The following is a 19,362-nucleotide window of genomic DNA, read 5'->3' as shown; positions in this document are numbered from 1 at the left end:
ACCACAGGCCTGTCTGAATCTCAGGATCCTACAGCACCAGATGGCCCATAGGAGAACGAGAGATCAGGAAGGAATGTGACAAAACTGGCACAGGAGACAAGATGGCCTGATGACCTTCCAGGCAGGACCAGAAAGGAGATGCTTTAACAGATGATGATAAAGCCCTGCTGGGACATGTCCAGTCAGACCTCCTCTCTCTGGAGAACTGAGGACAGACCTAGGCAAGAGGATAGAGATCTTCAAATACTGTATCACCATCTTACATGATGGTTTTATAAACAGTAAAGGAGTAAGTTAAACATTAATGATACAATAGTGGTAAAAAAATTAATACGAACATGAAGGAAAACAGAAAAAAAATGGAAGATTTGTTTAATGGCTTTTTTCTTTCCATGTAAATTACTTTCATAGTGTAAATTTTTAAAAACTAAATTTTAAAAGAAGCGAAGTTAAAAATACTCAGTCTTTTGAATCAGTTAGTGGAAATGTACACAGGATTGCTGCGATTTTTCCTGGGCCTCGATCTTGCACATGCCCACAGGCATAAACACAAACACACACCACCACCACCACCATCACCACCACATCCCACCGTTACTGCATCTAATTGCAGTAGCTGTTGCTTATAGAAATGCAAGTATCCTCCAGAGGTGTATGCCATCTAGTGGTTTGGGGTTATTAAAATCTCTTATATCCTTAGGAAAATGGGTCACGGGGCTCTCTGGTTTCACAGTTTTACTTGAAATCTGCATTCTTCCTACTTATAAAAACAGCTTACAAGGTATGCCGATTTTAGGACAGACTGCATTTTGAAAAATTACACAACCTCTCCTTTACCTGGTCCCTTGTGAACAGAATATATAAGTACAAGTATGTTTAAAGAGATCAAAAGCCGTCAATGTGCCAGCATGAAATACACCTTGCTTAAGATCTCCTGCTCCTTCATTTTCTGCCCAAAATTGCTCATTTTCCCTAGAGCTGGTGTTTGTCCAACACATTGCTTGCCCATGTGCTCCCTAGAGATAACAGAAGCCATCATCTGCCTATAAAGACCAGTGGCATCTGAGGGACTCCCCTTAACAACAGTACCTCTGGGGGACCCCACCACACCCTGTATCCCTGACAGATTGTATAAACCACGCTGTCTCCCACAATAATATGTGCAAAACTCTCACAGCTATTCCTTTTTGGATTATGATGCCCTGTTTTTACATCTGCTTCATGAGAGAGAACCTTTTATCTCCAATCTCTGGTTCACACAGAATGAAAGAACAGATTAAAATTCTCTTAGACATTGTCACAATAACTAACAATTGTTATCAGTGTTACCACTACTATTATTTTTAAATGTCATACATATATATTATACAATATTTATAAAGCTTATATACATTTTATTCGAGGTTCCATATATGCCCTATGAATTTTATAGGTTAGTCACTATTTATATTTTATAAATGAGGAAACAAAGGCTCACAGAGGTCACGTGCCTTGCTCAAGAAGGCAAAAACCTGCTAAGTGACCAGACTTAAACATAGGTCTGCAAGCTCCAAATCAATACCTTTCACTGAGCCACGCGCCCTGGACAATGTGAAACAAACTCTGAACAGTACAGCACCATTTATTTAGTTCGGTTCCCAGGGAAGGCACATGTCATAAAGGCAAGTGCCCTAGGACCAGAGGGCGCCTTAAAAATGAGTTCTTGCTCATGTGGGCACCCTCCTGAGTCATTCTTGATTCCAGGCAATGGACTCATCCTGATCAGACTAAGACCCCATCTCTAATGCCACACATACGCCAACAAAGCAAATGAGCATGTTTCCCAGCTGGATTCCATGCCAGTGTTTCAAACTTCTCCAAGTTTACCCAGCTGTATCCTTCCTGTTCCAAAAATTTGGAAAGTCTTTGGAATGAAATAAGTTTGGGAAGGATGTTCATCTTTTTTTGGCAAAGTGTTATTAAATAATTTTGCCAGGATGTTTGATTTTTTTTCTCAGAATAATCTTGCTCTTCCTGTTTGAGATTAAACATTGTTTTTATGCTATTAAAATACAAATCAATGAAACCAGAAGGCAAATTAAAGTCTGCTCAAGTTGATCAATTTCCAGAAGCAAAACATCTGTTCAATGACTTCTATCAATTTCTTGGCCATATTTCCCAAAATAAACATTTTCTGGGAATGGGTTTACACCTGCATTTTCCACTCTCACAGTGGAACTAACAATCGGCAGGGTGAGGGGAAAGCCAGACAACCCAGCCTCTTCAATTAGACATGCTCAAGACACAACATCGCTTTTCAGCCTGAACTTGGAACTACGTGATCTGACCAGAATTCCTTAGGAAAGTGCCATAACCCCAGATATTTGTCCAGCCTCATGTATATTAAGGCATGATCTTTGGACCCCCTGAATCAGAATCACCTGGGGTCTTGCTGAAAATGAAAATTCTTGACTCCACCTGAGACCTGCTGAAACAGAACCCCTCAGGATAAAGGCAGAGTATCAGTCTCTTTTACAAACTCTCAGGTGTTGTGAGCAAAGTGAAACTTTGAGAGTGACCTTCACTTTTATTACCTCACTTGAAGTCCTGTAGTAGAAGGTTGATGCAAAAGTAATTGCAGTTTTTGCAATTATTTTTAACCTTTTAAACTGGAATTACTTTTGCACCAACCTAACAGTTTTGTAAGAACTGAAGGCATTTTTATTTCCAATCGCATACTGGTCAACAAAAGCCACTAAAATCTCTTTACTGCTACACAAATTTCTATTTTCAATCTTTGCCATTATGTGATAACCAATTTTTGAAAAATGTCACCCACTTGAAAGAACATTTACATTTTAAAAATCTATTATTGAGAAAAAAATTCAAAATTTGTTTCCCTTTAGTATCCTAAATTACTTTAAGTGTAAAATTTCAAAACATGCTTGTTAATTGAGGGAAGTATAATGTAGTAGCAAGAACATGGATTCTAGTGTCACACAGAAATGGATCTCTAGCCTGTGGGATTTTGGCAAAGTTACCTGTGAATATCAATATTCTCATCTGTAAAATCTGTGTAGTAGCAGCTCCTTGATTTGGAGATGAGGGTAAAATGTCATCATCTGTGTAAAGCCCCAGCATCTCCTTCTTGATTTGGAGGTGAGAGTCAAATGTCATCACCTGTGTAAAGCCCCACAGTGCCTGGCCAACACGGGTGCTTAGCAAGCTCATTTCCCTTGCTGCCATCACCGTTCAGAGTAAAGCCTAATGGAGAATTCATCTGCAATGGCCAATGCCACCTAAAATTACCTAGTAAGCATAAGAAAATAGCCAATATGATATTTATAACTCTAAAAATATAAACAAATGGTCGTTAGCAAGGAAATAGAAGAAATTTGATTCTGAAAATAAATGCAATGCATCTCTTTGATTAAATCACATTTCTGCCTTTGGGATTAATTTGTCTCAGTTATTGTATTATTTTTTCACAGAAGCCTTGTCACCAAATAGAATTAAGTTACCCTTTTGTTGTGAACACAACTAGAGTCTGCACTGACATGAGTATGTTTTCTGCACTTTTGAAATTTTAAAAATGTCTTTATAAATCAACTTTAAATATCATAAAGTATTTTTAAATACTTTTCATCCTAGAGTTATGTCATCCCTATAGAACTGTTTTTATTTATCGTTTGTGTTCTATCCATCTTTAAAGAAAAAAAATAAATTATTTTTAGATTATAAAATTGAACTGCATTTATTGTGGAGAAAATTGGAAAATAACCCCAAAAGTAGAAAAATGTAAATAAAGATCACAGGTAATTCAACCATCAAGCTATTATCAACATATTTCCTACTAAACTTTCATCTAATTCATATTTTGATATCATATTCTATTTAGTTTCCCAAACTATTTTTTTAACTTAATCACTGAATGCTTATGAAAACACAGTTTTTAAGAGAAATGCAAGATGGTGGAGTAGATAAACACTGTGCCTGCATCCTTCCATGAACACATTAAAATTACAACTAAATTATAGAACAATCAACCTGGAGAACCTCCTGAAGTCAAGCCAAACAGAAGTCCTATGACTAAAACTATAACAAAGAAGCCACATCGAGACTGGTAGGAGGGGCGGAGACACAGAACAGGCCCCAAACCTCCATTTGGCATTTGGGAATCAGGAGGGATATCTTGGTCATGAAGATTCCAGCACCCCTAAAGGAGCAAGGAACCCCAGCCCCACACACCAGGCTCCCAAGCCCGGAGTATGGTGGCAAGAAGACAAGCCACAACAAGCCACAACATCTGGCTGTGAAAAACAGCGGGGATTCCAACCATCCGGGTGGGATGGAAGACCGCGGGAAACCCAGACGTCCTCTTAAACGGCCCATGCACAAGACTCACTCGCTCGCAGGCACTCACCTTGGGCTCCAGTGAAGGGACGGTGACTCAGGAAGAGTCGGAGACATACAAGGGGCAGACTGAGGTGTGTGGCTTCAAGGGAGGGACTGGAATACAGTCGGCCTTTTCCCTGTGTGAGGTCCTTCTCCCATGCAGCCAGCAGCGGCTGCCATCTTTTCTGTGTTGAGTCCGCCCCCACCATGGCCAAATCTGAATTTCATTGGCCTGGTGAGCTCCTAGGCTCCACCCTGCTGACTCACGGAAACCGAGACACCCACAACTTCCCCAATGCCAGAGGCATTTTCTCCAGGTGCAGCCAGCCCTGCCCACATTGCACTCTTTCTTGGAAAACTGTCAGAGTCCGGCAGGCCCCCAACAGGCAGCGACTGGCCTTGGTGTGCTCTGAGACTTTTGCTGAGTAGCTCCAGGCTCAGACTGGCACCAAACCAAAATTTATATTAACCTGCTGACCACAACTCTTCCCACTCTAGTGATTCCCTGAGACCCTGACTTATCCAACTTTCATATCGTACAAGGCTCTATCAGTGGCTGAACCTTAACGGAGCTGGCAGGTGGCAGCAGGCCTTGGGGTCTCCTGGCTCTTTGCAGAGCTACCCCAGGCCCAGTACTGGTGGCAAATGTCCTCGGTTCATAGCATGACCTCTCCCATGCACCTCCAGGTTTAGCACAGGCAGCAAACAACTGCAGGTCACTTTGCAGCTCCTACCAGGTAGCCATGAACAGTCACAGGCAATGGGTGACCTGGGCCTGCACCAGAGCCCCTAGCAAAAGGCCCCAGAACCAACATACTTGGAGGTTGGCTTCAGAGCATAGCCCGATTAGCCCCACAAGTGGCACATCCAAAATGTGGTCTCAACAAGCACCACAGCCTGGGGGGCAAATACCATTCAGTGGGGTAAGCCCCCTGCATAGCAGCATGTAAGCTGTGGATGTGGCCAAACCCCACAGCCAATCAACCTGAGGGTCAATCTCACCCACTGACATGCTAATAGCAACCAAGGCTCAATTATAACAGGAAGGCACACACAACCCACACAAGGAATACTCCTGGAACACCCGGTACAAGTTACCAGGGAGACTGTAGACTGTGCCTCTGGACCCCACTGGGCACATACTACATAAGGCCACCTGACCAAGAATGGGGAACATAGCAGATCTAGCTAATACGTAGAAACAAACAGAGAGGCATCCAAAACAAGAAAACAAAGAAATACATCCCAAATGAAATAACAGGAGAAAACCCCAGAAAAAGAACTAAACAAAATGGAGGCAAGCAACCTACCAGATACAGAATTCAAAACAATAGTTATAAGGAAAGATGCTCAAGGAACTTAGTGAGAATTTCAACAAAGAGATACCAAGCATAAAAAAGGACATAGAAACCATAAAAATGAACCAGTCAGAAGTGAAGAATACAATATCTGAAACAAAGAATGCACTAGAAGGAATCACCAGGAGACTAGATGAAGCACTAGATTGAATCAGCAATTTGTAAGATAAGGTAGCAGAAACACCTGATTAGAACAGCAAAAAGAAAAAAGAATCAAAAAAAAAAAAAAAAAGAGAGAGTTTAAGAGACCTCCAGGACAACATTAAGCATAATAACATTTGTGTCATAGGGGTACCAAAAGAAGAAGAAAGAAAGAAAGAGATTAACAACCTACGTGAAGAAATAATTATTTTAACTTAGTACTTATTGCCTTGTAGTGTTTTCTTCTCGATCAGCCTCCTTTCCTCTGCAGCATGTTCTCTTTGCATCTCATTACATCACTCTTCACCTCAAGAAATTCTCTCAAAACATTGAGGCCAAGTCCTCCTTTTAACCTACTTCATTCAATATATCTGAAAATTATTCTTTCACTTATAGGCACATATTTTCTCCAATATTTTTAATGTTTTATATTAATAGTCTTGATCCATTCGTCTTGTGGCAAGCAGAATAACAGCCTCATGATCTAATCCCCAAACTTTGAATATGTTACCTTACATGGCAAAAGGGATTCTGCAGATATGGTTAAGGATCTTGAGATGGGAGATTCTCCTGTATTATCCAGGTGAGCCCAGTGTAATCACAGGAGTCCTTATAAGAGAAAGACAAGAGGGTCAGAGTCAGAGAAATGAATGTGAGGATGGAAGCAGAGATCAGAGAGAGATTTGAAGATGTTATGCTGCTGGCCTCGAAGATGAAGGAAGGTGTCAGGAGCCAAGGAATGAAAGTGGCCTCTAGAAGCTGAAGGCAAGGAAACAGATTCTTAAAGTCTCCAGAAGAAATGCAGCCTGGACAACACCTTCATTTTAGAATTTCTGATCTTCAGAACTGCAAGATAATAAATTTGCGCTGTCTCAAGCCACTAAATTTGTGCTAATTTGTTATAGCAGCCAAAGAAAACAAATCCAGATTTCATGGAAAATGGACTTACAGATGTGATTACGGTTATAGACTCTGTGACAGGAAATATCCTAAATTGTCAAGGTTGGCCTAGCGAATCACTTGAGCCCTTAAAAACAGTAAATGTATCTGGCTGGTGTCAGAGAGATGCAGCAGAAGAGGGTAGAAGAGAGATGAGGCAGAAGAGTAGATCACAGAGAGATTAAATGTGAAAAGGACTCCTCTCACCCTTATTGGGTTTGAAGGTACAGGAAGGACCGCAAGTTAGGGAATGCAGGTGACTTCTGGAAGCTGAAAATGATCCCTGGATGACAGCCAGCAAGGAGACAGGGACCTTAGTCCTACAATCACAAGGAACTGAATTTGACAATGACCTAAATAAGCCTGGAACTGAATTATCTCCTAGAGAAATGCAAAAATAATAATTATAATAATAGTACCTTGTTGACTTCTTGATTTTGATCTTGTGAAACCCAAAGCAGAGAAAACTAGCTGAGCCCACCAGACATCAGACCTATAGAACTGTGTTGTTTACAATCACTACATTTGTGGTAATTTGTTATAACAGCAATAGTGAACTAATGCACTTTGAACTAATCTTCCAATTGAATCAACTTCAAATGGTAGTTTTTTACTCCTATAATAAAAGTTCTGGTTACAAGCAAGTTCTTCAATTTGTAATTCAGCAGCTTGATCCCATAGTCAGGGATCCAGATTCTTCCACTCTTCAGCTCTGCCATTTTGAAATATTAGCCACCTCCCTTCATGGTCACAGATGACTGCAGCTACACCAAGAATCCCTTCCAGATAAGGAAAGATTTTCTTCCTAGTCTATCTCTTTGAAGAGGAAAACACACCTCCCATCCTGGTTCATTGGCTGAAACTAAGTCCCATGGGAAGCACTAAGAGAATCACTAGCAAGAAGAATGGAAACAGACTGGGACCATTAGGATTTTCCTGAGTCATGTAGCATAGGGATCGACAACAGAACAAAGCCAGGGCTCTGCTGCAAGGGAAGAAGAGCAGAAATGACTATTGATATCAACCAACAGTGTCTGCCTCAAGCGATTTACTTATCCTAGGACGAGGAGTGATCGGTGCAGAGCTGAGGTTTCCCAGATGAAAAGATGAGTGGATCAGGGTGGGTCCAGCTCAGGGTCCACTCCCGTGTCTTCAGAGGTGCTTGGTTGGAGGCACAGGTAGTTATGCCTGGCTCATAGTAACTTCTGGAATCTAAGAGGCATTCATCATACTTCGGTCTGCTGGGCTGAGTTAGGATTTCCTTTCATCATCATTGCTCTTGCCCCCAGCGTTCTAAATTCCTGCAGTTCATGAAAAACTACTTTCGCCTTCTTGCGAGACCTCCCACAGTCTTTCTGTCTCCATTCCCATCCACTGTGTTTTATGTGCTGGGGACTTGCCTCCAGGAAACATTTGTGCCATTTCTAATTTGCCCTACTTCCTGTCATTTATCTTTCTTGGAGGACAACAGTCTGCTAATAGATGTAGAAAGAGAGGCATTGGTTGGAAAGAGGGTAGTGTGAGAAGGAAAAAGTATATTTTGGCTACATCAGAAAGTAGAGCCCATAGTAAAAGAGAAATGGCTGGCCGGTTTTCTGATCTGGACAGATGCTGAATCTCTGAGCCTGGGACAGACCTTAGAGGGGGAATTCTCTTCTTTTTATCCTTAATCTAGCAGCACAACTTGCTTCAGTCATCAATGAGTTCAACTCCAAAGGTCTTATGGAAATTCCAGTCCGCTGGTGGAATTGCCTTCAGTCTCGGCATTAATGTTATGACCTTTCTTCTCCACCTCCAACCCCCTGTCTTTTCATGGGTATTTTGAGGGAAAGACTCAGTCCAGAAGTGATAGGCAAGAAAAATATATATCATTTTTTAAATAAAATGATTGCTTATCTTTTATAAGTGGCAGCACATTGGAATGCTAAGGAGTTTGGAGGCAACGCAGAGGACAACCTTTGATGTTAATAGTACACGTGCTCCCCCAAGTTGGTTAGACTGTAGGACTTTAGCCAAATAGGAGCAAAATGGGACTGAGACAATAGGGGCACTTCACTGTCAGGTAGCAGAATTTGGAGCAATACAGGAGAAGAAAGGGAGTACCAGTGAGTGGGTCAGCAACCAGATATCAAGTAGAGACAGGAGTGTGGAAAATCCAGTCCGCTCCCATAGTCTTTAAACACTAGGGGGTGTGAAAGCAGGAGGGTGGTAGAGCTATAAATGCAGACACCAGAGCAGAAATATGGATGAGTGGTATTAAAGTAATAATAACAACAACAACAACTCTAATTAACACGAAAAGACCAAAAATTTAAAGCTGAGTGTTTAACTACCAAGTTGAACCTGCAACCCAGCAAAGAGTCTAGGCTCTGGGACATAGGGCAAGAAATGGGGTAAGGCTTTTACGATAGAAAACCATAACTTTTATGTTTCCTATTAGGAAAGCAAAGTCTCTGAGTAATGCTAAGGAGCTGAGTGTAGCTGGGCTTGATAGCCAGGTAAGCACTGGGCTGGCTGAAGATGGAGTGCTGAATATGTGGGGTGCTTCTGTTCTGTATAGACTGCACCCACCTTGGCATTGAAATGCTCAGCTCACCACTGCTACACACGTGATGCACCCAAGTCAGGTCTACACTGTTGTTAGCAAGCTGAGTGCACAGGTCAGGACTGGTCAGCAGTGGGAAGAAAATTGGTTCAGCCTTTGGAAGTCTTCTGTCTGAAAAGAGAGAGGGAGGAGGAGAGCAAGGAAGGAAGGAAAGGAGAGGAGACAGGAGAAAGGAAAGAATGACAATAGGTAACAAGAGAAGAAGAGAAGAGGGGAGATGAGGGAAGAAGAAAAGAAAGAATAAAGAACTACTTTAAAGAAATCGATCTCTTTCTTCCACTTAAAATCCTTTAACACCCAACTGTTTGTGGATACCAATAGTCATTTTTGTGCTTTTCCCGTACTACAGAGCCTTGATTTTCATTCTCTTGTCCATCTCTGCTTTCCATAATTTAAGTAAATCCTAACTGAATTGATTGAATTGGTCTTATTCTCCTTGCTGGTTGGCTGCGTGGCTTGTGACCCAGTTCCAATCAATGAGACAGGTCTAGAACATCAGCTACGGGACTTAGCAGGGCTTACCATGGGTTTCCTGCACATTCTGAGCCCTGCCAGCATTTTTGGCTTTATCTGACACTATTCACCACCTCCATCCACCGTTCTAACTACTGCTCTAGCTAGTCACTCTAAAGTGGCACAATCTCTTGACACTGGAATTTGTTCATTTTCTACTCACTTTTCCCTCCCTCCCACAATACTCCCCTCTCTTTGCTTAAATGTCACTTCTTCAGGGATATTTGTCTTACCCCCTAGGCTAGATAAGATTGCCATAATTGTTACATTGGCACCCTTTTCTTCACTCATTAATTCATTCAAAAAATATTAATTGTGTATATTGTCAGGTTGCTAAGTGTTGGTCACTGAATAATCAGTGATCAAAATACCATGACCCTTGCATTCATCACACATAAAATTACTCAATGAAATGTCTTCCCAGGTCTGCTCAATCAGCTGTATGAGAACAGCGATCTGTCTTTTTTTTTTTTTTTCCACTACTTTCCCAGCTTCTGGAATGGTTACTAGCACATACGTAGTAGGCACCCAATGAAAATGTGCCGAATGAATGAGTAAAAGCAAAAAGGAGGGAATTGAGGGTCCATAGACTACTGAGTTATCTCTGACTTGGCCTGATGAGTAAAATATTTGCTAGGATAATCAAACATCCAGTTTGTTTGGGAATGAGGGATTTCCCAGGATGTTGGACTTGCAGTGCCAAAATTGAGGAAGTCCCAAGCAAACTAATGCAAGTTGGTCACCCCCTTCATTGCCCAAAGGAGTTCCTCTGGTTCTCCCTCACTTCCACCCTTTTCTACCCAGACTAATCTTCTGATCTTTCCATTCTACCTCCAAATGAAAGGGAAAGTTTCCACTCTGCCACGGCTTCCTGAGATGGTAGATTCTCAAGCTTTCCTTGATCCTCTTTCGTCAAGCTGGATCTCAGAAAACATTCAATGACTGGACCTATTTCCAAACCCAGGGTTCTGCCTATCTTTTTACCAAAACTTTTTCTCACAGAGTCAAAATTTCCCACCCTGACACTGCTCTCCCTTTTCCAATTTGATATTCTGCTGACCTTAGTCAGCAGGGATTCATGCTGCAGGTTCTAGCTTCTTTCTTATTCACACTTTGGTTTTTTTTCTTCCTTGGCATTCAGATCTGCCTGACTTCTGAAGAAGAACAAGATGGCTTTATCAGAGTCCTCAGTGGAAAGAAGAGAGGCCTCGTCCCCCTGGATGTCCTAGAAAACGTCTGATTGCTGGCCCCTCCTCCTCTTGCAATAAGCAAGCTCTGCTGCAATGCCTCATCTCACACTGTGTCAACCAAGAGGAGCTGTCACACTGACCCAGCCACCCAGGAAACAGTGAGACAAGACTCAAGGGCCTGAGGCTGTGGAGAAATAGCCACAAGACAGAGGGTCCATTGCACAGCATATCCAGGCTGCCCAAGGTGGGGATGTGGCTGAAAGAGTCTCTGGCCGAGCGAGAATCCTACCTGGTGGCAGCAGCAGGGTGGTAACCACAGCTGTCTCCCAGGACTCAACTCCGTCCCTGCCCATGTGGCCTAAGTTAACCTGCTGGAGTGGACTCCAGTTTGCAGTGTGGCCCCAGGGTGAGGTTCAGATCCATGTAGACAAATGTGATTCTGGTTCCAGACCTTTGTCCTCAGTACCAACCAATGAGCATCGTTACATTTGAGACCCCAAGCAGTCTCTCTGTGAGCATCAGGAAGTCATACTTCCTAGTCCCCAACATTCCAGGGCTCACCTCGGGGCCCCTCACTTTGTGTTTGTGCTGTCTCTTCTGTCCTCCGAAGAAATCCTGGTGATGTACATTAGATGTGAGAGCTAAGTTGATGTGGTGACACTTTGCAGACCAACTGCAAAGACCTGGTCTGTCCAAAGGTGGCCGACAGGGAGTTCCCCCCTACTGCTCTAGTGACCAACAGAGGTGACAGAGCAGGACACAAGGCATAGAGACAAAGGACAGAGTAGGGGTAAGGTTACTTACCCCGTTACTTATTGAAGGATATACAGCCCTTTCAGTAATGCAGTCCTTTTCCCAAGGAGATGGAGCTGGGGAAGAGAGTGTGGCCCAAAGCCTCAGTGATATGTTTCACTTCCATTTTATATCTTCTGTACTAGGGCCCGCATTTTTCCCTCGTGCCATCCTGCAGCACTCCCTCTTGTAGGCTGAGTCCACCTCCCAGAGAACCAGAAACCTGGAGGAGAACCAACAGCATCTTATGAGAAACGTAGCCAAATTGCAATCCATTCTTCTTTAGGGCAGTATATTTTACCATAGCAGATGTAAATGGGAAAGAATCCTTTGTGCTTCAGCCTCTGAAAGCGGAGGAACTTGGGGCCTATTTAGCGTTAACTAGGGGAGTCTCTATTATTCTGTACTTGTACTAATGTTTACAAGAATGCAAGATACTGTGATGCCTTTCTCCTTGTTCAAACTTGCATCCTATTAGTCTTTAATGTGGTTAAACTTCAATTCACTATGACCTTGGAATCAGTGTCACGATGACCTTGGAATCAGTGTCCGTTTGATTTATTTTGTTACAGAGCAATAAACTCATTAGAACAATTGGTTTTTAAAAGACTTAAGTGGATGCATCCTGTGCATGTGAGCACCATTTCCCAAACCAAAGCATCGTTAGTCTCGTTTATTTCTTTTGTTGCTGCTCAGCAGGAAGTTGGGAGCTGGAAAGGGATGGCTGCTGGTTTCACAGTAGTTTGGATGCCTTACTCTCATTTTAAAGCCAGCATCTGAATTTCCTCCCTCTCTGATATAATGTGCAAAACTGAGTGTACAGAATCAGAAGGATTCTTTGAAAGCCACGGGGGATACCATGACATGACTGCCGTTCTGTAAAACGGAATGCCGGACTACAGATGCTCTTTGCCTCTAATTCAATATTCCATTTAATAAAAAAACAACACAGTGGCTGGAAGTAGCATAGAAAATATGTGTTCCGATTTCTTCTTCCTGGTGGAATATCCACTGAAGCTCTTAGGTACGGTGTTGTCACGTGCTATGAAAATTGAATTTACATTTTAAAAAATCAGTTTGTCTGTTGCAGTTGAATAGGGGGCGGCTGTGGGAGCCAGCCTCCAAGGGCCCCCAGTGATCCCCGCCTCTGGATATTCTTGCCTGTGTGTAGCCCTCTGCCGTATTGAATCAGGGCTGGTCTTATGTGACCAATAGAATACAGCAGAAGTGATACCGCGTGACCTCTGAGGCTAGGTCAAAAGAGTCCTTGCAGCTTCTGCTTTGATCTCTTGGAACACTGACCTTTGGAACCCTGAGTCACCACCACATAAATTGATCTATTCTGAAGCCACCATGCAGGAGAGGCCCAGTAGAGAGACCACCCATTTCTTCAGCTGACATCACAGAGAAGCAGTGGGTCCTGCTGAGAACCCTGCCCAGGTTATAGATTTATGAGCAAGATAAATATGGTTCGGTTTCATTTTTAAGTCACAAAGTTTTGGAGTGATTTCTTATACAGAAATAGATAACTGGAACAGGAACTTTGTCATTTGAGCCAATGGTAGAAAGGAGAAAAAATATTCTTTCTGCACAATGAGACCCAAACATTTTTGCAAACATCAAGTGACCCTCCACATGAAAGATATCTAGCGTGCCTTCAAGATCTGGAGTCATCCAGATATCAGAGAAAAAGGCAACTGTTCCTCAGAGCGCAAATTGCCACAGATGCTGAGAGAAAGAGAGAGAGAGAAACCAACCATTTCTTCTCCTCCTGCCTGTCTACAGAAATGGCAAGAATGAGGATAGTCTGACCTACTAAAGTCTTGAAGGTTTCTAAGACTCAAGAAATGGCTGGAAGAAGGGCCACAGTTTCAGAATGGGGATGAGATGAAGGCCTCTGGAGACAGACTCTGATGAGGGGACAGAGAAGGAAAGTGCCAATATGAGAACAAAGGGGTCGGGTGGCACAGTGTCCATGTGAGGGAGCAGCCTTGTACCCCCTCCCACCTGCCCCTGCCTCCAGCGGAGGGATAGTGAATATGTAACTAAACCAGGGGAGCTGTGCCCGACACTTCACCACCAAGGCCGGAGGACTTGGATTCTGTCATGGTGAATTTGAAATAAAGAACTGTTTGAACCTTCCTCAGGGCTCCAGAAGGTGAAGAATAGAACTTCTTTCACCTCCATCACTAGCAGATATCTGAGGCACCGTTAGTGTGGGCAGTGGGGCTGCAAAGAGAGCCAATGTGTAGATGTCCAGGGGCTAATAGTAAGGTGGATTGCACAGACCACTTTTGCCCTCAACTCTACACACCACACACACACACACACACACACACACACACACACACACACACACTCCTCCATCAAGAGGAAGAGTCAAGCATCTGGGTTACATATTTAAAGCAAACCAGTGAGGTGGCACATGGTAGGAGCTTATTAGAGTTAATCCTCTTTGCTATTAGAGAGAAAATTAAAATCAGTGGGAAGATCACAACATATGTAAATAGCCTGGTGCCAAGTACCGGTAAAAGGCAAGAAAAACACCACAGAAGTCCAAAAGTTGGTCAGGTCACTGGCTGCTCCAAGGAGAAGAGAGCAAGGGAGGAAGTCTACTGGTCAACCCCAGCCTAGCGCCAGGCCCAGGCAGCTGTGAAAAAAATGCTGTGTGCTTAAATAGAAACTCAGATTTTTAAATGTGAACCATACTTCTTCACTCTGGACTTCTCTAAGCCTTTAATTTCCTAATATTCATGGTGAATCTGTAAAGGGGGGTTTAGAACCAGGAAACACCTATGAACATCAATTATAACATTCCAAGGAACATAGTTTGGAGGATGCTGCAGTAGAGAAACTTCGTATAATATTGTACCCCCCTAATAGGTTTGATGAGATGATACAAAAAAATTCTGTCATTAAAATGTCTATGAAAAACTAAAAAGCACAAAATTGTACAATTATAGTAAAAACTAAGGCTGTAAGACAATCTACTCTGGAATCTGAGTCTGTAGGGAGTAGGAGAAAGTGGGATCTGGGTCCCCAAGTTTCAGGAGGAAGAGAAGCTTTATATTGCTCTGATACTGACCAGCAAGGCATAGGCTGGTATAAATCTGGGAATAAAAGAAGGTTCAGCATTGCCCAAAATAACATCCCCAGAAAACTGAATGAGCAGGTGTGTTCAACAGATTGATCCCAAAACAAAAACTTGTAAACAATTCAAACAAAAAACTAAAACTAGTTTGATGACATCCTGTAATTGCCTTTTAGATTCTGCTCAGTTGCCATTCTTTGTGTGTTTTGTACAACACCTGTAGTTTTTTACCCTTATTTTTATTTTTTTCTCAGTTTCCAATAAGGAGTTTTAAATAATCCTCAATCTTCCTGTGGGTAGTAGAAACTTTTAAATATACTTTGAAATTTTAAGATAATAGCAATTTATTTTATATTCCTCTTTTAAAATGAAAAAATGGCAGATTTTTTTTTTATTATCTCATCATCAAGTTTAAACAGCTACTGAATATCTTCCATGTCTTCATGGAAGTCAGGATGTACTGACATCCTGGAAAAGTATATACCCTGGAAAAGTACAATACCTATTTCCAAGAAGAATGGTAGATCATTTTTAGATTTCCTCCACTGGCCTCATTTACTCGGCCTCTCAGATTACTCGCCTAATCCCATTTTTTTCTATGCATGAAAATATTTTTCTTTGTCTAACTTCTCCTTTTAAACCAGGTTTTTGAAAATTATGTGCTTAATTCATTTACTTTCATTCTTTTTAAGGGTAAAAAAATCATCCAAGGTTATGACCTTTCTTCTGAGTTCAGCTTTGACCATATTAAAGTGTTCCTATTTTTGTTCATTTCTAAATACTCTGTAATTACTGTTTTGATTTTTCTCTTAGATTTGTGTGTGTGTGTGTGTGTGTGTGTGTGTGTGTGTGTGTGTGTGATTAAAACTGTTATGTATTGTAGTCAGAAAATATGGTCCATGTGGTTTTTGCTTTGAGGGATTGTCATTTTATTTTTTTTCTCTAATATATAAGTAATCTTTATAAATGTTTAATGGATGCTGGTGGAAAAGTCATGTCTGCAGTGTATAAAGTTCAATATGTATCTACTAAATAAATGTTTAAAGTATTCAGGTCATCTGTGTTCTCATTTATTTTTGCACCTTAATATTTTTATTAAGGTGTTCTCTCAAAGACAAGGAAGCCAAAAGCAAGCAACAGAGGGCCTGAAATGAGAGACACTTTGCAAGGACCTCCAATTACTTCCTTAGTGCAAGCCATTGGAGGAAGAAAATGACATCCAATGCTGTCCACCACAGGTTCCCCTTTCACATTTAGGATGAATCACTAAGGTCATTTCTTAAATCAACATTCTCTATAATACCCTGGAGAGAACTGTAAAGGAACCACTTTTAAGTGAAGAGGTTCCAAAAATATTCCTGGAAATTTTCAACATTAGGTCAAGGAATTTTGACGGAGAGAAAATTTTCAATGAAATCAGCAATCACTGTTAGGTGGAATCACATCACAACTTCAGGGTGTGCTACCTACAAGACTGGTAAGGACCAAAAAATTACACAATGAACTGATGAAATGTATTCACACCTAAGACTCTACATCTGGACACAGTGCACCATAAGCTTCTGGTTTTAAACCACAGGTTTTCCTTTGGTCATTACTATGGCTGTTATTTTTGCAGTGAAATCAACAAATATTTGTTGGAGTCTATTGAGAAAGATTGTAAACAAGAATACTGAAAATGTATGATTAGTGCTACAACAAAGAACAATGAACCTCAAGAATATATTGTATCTATGCTGATTCCACTAGGAACTGGGTCTACTAAACTTCAAAGGTCTCATGCCCAAAATGTTCTCACTTTCCAAAAAGGCAATTTTAGATTGGAAGTGTCAGGTAGCTTTTCAGAACTCTCTTTTATAATTTCTCCAATACCTGAAACATTTTAGTTTCACTAGAATTTATGGATTATAAAGGAGAATATTTTGTGGAGATGAGGATATTTCTGTAGAGTTAGATTTTGTGGCAGTGAGGTAATTCTTTTTAATTTTTTAGTATGTTTCCAACAGTGTATTCCCTTCATGTTATAGTGTTGAATATTTGAGCAATATTAGCAGTATTGGTAAAAGATTAGGTGGAAGGTAGAGGAGTTGGTGAGGAGGAGGAGGTGGGTTTGGCTGAGGGCGTGGTGTAGGGATAGAAGGAGGAGGTTGCTTGTTTATCTGTGCTATATCTCATCTCAAAGAAGATTTAGGTTCATATCTTATCTCCAGAGAAATTGCCCAAGGACAGTGAGCCATCCAGGTAAGACCTTGTCTATCCCACATCAATCCTGAAGTTTAGGAACCCAGAAAAAAAAATGTATAGGTTAATAAAAGTTAAAACATCATCAAAATGGAAACACATACACAGACTTCTTCACAGCAGAAGGAACAAGTGTTTAAAAAAAATCACAGACATCTTATGATTTGGGTCAGATTCCTGTCATATTCACGATGGACCTCACAAGAGACTTTATGCTATAGAGAGATCAGAAACATGAAACTGCTTACCCCGAGTGCTGCAAAGTTGTTTCTTCTCCTTTCAATCATAGAGAAAAAAGTTAAAACCTTACATATTCAGAAATCAGTTCCATAGAATCCATAACTCTTGCAGACATGTAATACTAAAACCATAAAATTTAATGCAATGAAGCAGTACAAGGCAAATCTTCTTGAGCCAGTGATGGAAATAAAGGACTCTGTGGGCTTTCGGGCCCAAGAAATTTTACTTGTCCTCACAGAAAGAACAGCCATCTGAGGGGTAGTACCATATACTCTGTGGAAACGAGAGTGGAACAGTGAGGGTGTAAGGACTCGGCCAGGAGGGCAGTCGTGGGAAGCAGAGCTGGACTCAGATGAGATTCCCGGGCAACCCTGGGTAGGGGGCGGGATGGGGCAGCAGCTGTCAGTGAAGAATCATTAGCACAGTAGCCATACCGAGCAGGCTATATTTCTCAGAACCTCCGGGAGACATCTGTGTCCGCTGAAGGACAAAATATTTTGAGAGACTTTAGTTTGGAATGTGAGACCCTCAAAAGGACCAGCTGAAGTAACAACAGATTGATGCTAACGTGACTTTTAGGGAAGATGTGTCCTGTTACCTGCAGGATTTTTGTGTTGCTGATGGAGTCTGCAAGCTTGACCGCAGCAAGAGAGCCTATGGGACCTAGTCCAATGAGACCCATTTAGGACTTCTTACCTCCATGACTGTAAGACAATAAATTTGTCTTGTTTAAGCCAGTAAGTTTGTATCATTTGTTACAGCACCAATAGGAAACAGCGTCACGCTGCCACTTGGGAAGGTGGAAAGATGACAGGAGAAATCTAACTGAACCATGTGGTTGTGTCTTAAAAATATTGCCAAGAAGGACAGAAGCCTGCAAACATAGACTAGGAACAAAGAAACTCAGCTCCAAAACTCAGAAAAAGCTAAGCAAAGAGAATAGGAAATATCCAATAGCATGGTAGTGATGTGTAACCAGCTGCAAAACTATTATTTCCTTCCTTGGGAAATAATAGACTGCGCCAGCTTCTGGGGATGAGGGAAGTGAAAAAAGATGCCTCAGTTTGGTCCGTAGGACGGCATCCAAGGGGTGCATGCAGGCACACCCACATTCTCAGATGGAATTCCTACTGGGCCCTGATAGAGATTTAAGAAGCTATTTGTTCTGTGATTTCAAAGCTACTCCTTTCTCATTTTATACACAAGAAGCAAAGTCTGATTGCCTAGGTCTCAGGAAGGCGTCTCCCATACACCGCTCTCTTTAACCCTTTCCTCTTCCACTGACCTATCACCACCACCACTGAAGACTGCAACTCAGACCCTACAGAAATAACCCAGCTCTCTTAAGGAAATAACACTTCTCTTCTATCTTGTACATTTCATAGCCTCAGTAGATAATGTAAATGATCTATTTCCTCCTCCCAATTTCTGTTTCTTCTAGAGGGGAAGGGTGAATTTGGGTCTCAGTGACCTCTGGCTTTGTGTGATATGGGAACAGACTGAGAGATGAGCTCTGGTGCAATGATAAGGAGATGGTTAGATGATAAGCATTGCCACCCCTGGCTGCAATTCATCTTTCAAATGCACTTTATACTTCTATTTCAAGACAGATCAATCGTTGCACAGCAATAAGTCACTTACAAAGCATGGGGAAAAGAGGTCTAATCAAGAGAGGACTGTTAGAAACAAGGAGACTATAACACACTTGGGGTGATTCGGATAGATGAAAATACCGAAGAAGAGGCTCATGGGATGGCATGCACTGTGGGTGAAATCAATATTCTGTAGGGGTTGCAGAGGAAACGGTTGACATTGGGAGAGCTGAAACAGAAGGGAAGACACTCTTAGGAACAAGAGAGGGAGCCTGCTAGAAAAGAG

At 41.7% G+C, this 19,362-nt stretch overlaps 1 protein-coding gene across 2 annotated transcripts in view; it reads left to right on the top strand.

Annotated features, from left to right (window-relative positions):
• The window catches only part of STAC (SH3 and cysteine rich domain), a 138,827-nt gene extending 122,994 nt beyond the window's left edge, over nt 1-15,833 (top strand). For both annotated transcript variants that reach the window (XM_033131452.1, XM_033131451.1), the window contains one exon: nt 11,072-15,833. In XM_033131452.1, coding sequence (XP_032987343.1) covers nt 11,072-11,170 — 99 coding nt within the window. In that variant the 3' untranslated portion in view covers nt 11,171-15,833. The remainder of the gene's footprint in view (nt 1-11,071) is intronic.
• The last annotated feature ends 3,529 nt before the right edge of the window (nt 15,834-19,362 follow it).

This window comes from Rhinolophus ferrumequinum, chromosome 17 (assembly GCF_004115265.2).
Source record: "Rhinolophus ferrumequinum isolate MPI-CBG mRhiFer1 chromosome 17, mRhiFer1_v1.p, whole genome shotgun sequence".
Lineage (NCBI taxonomy): Eukaryota > Metazoa > Chordata > Mammalia > Chiroptera > Rhinolophidae > Rhinolophus > Rhinolophus ferrumequinum.
Note: the sequence above shows the minus strand (reverse complement) of the source record. Positions and strands in the feature narration are given on the sequence as shown.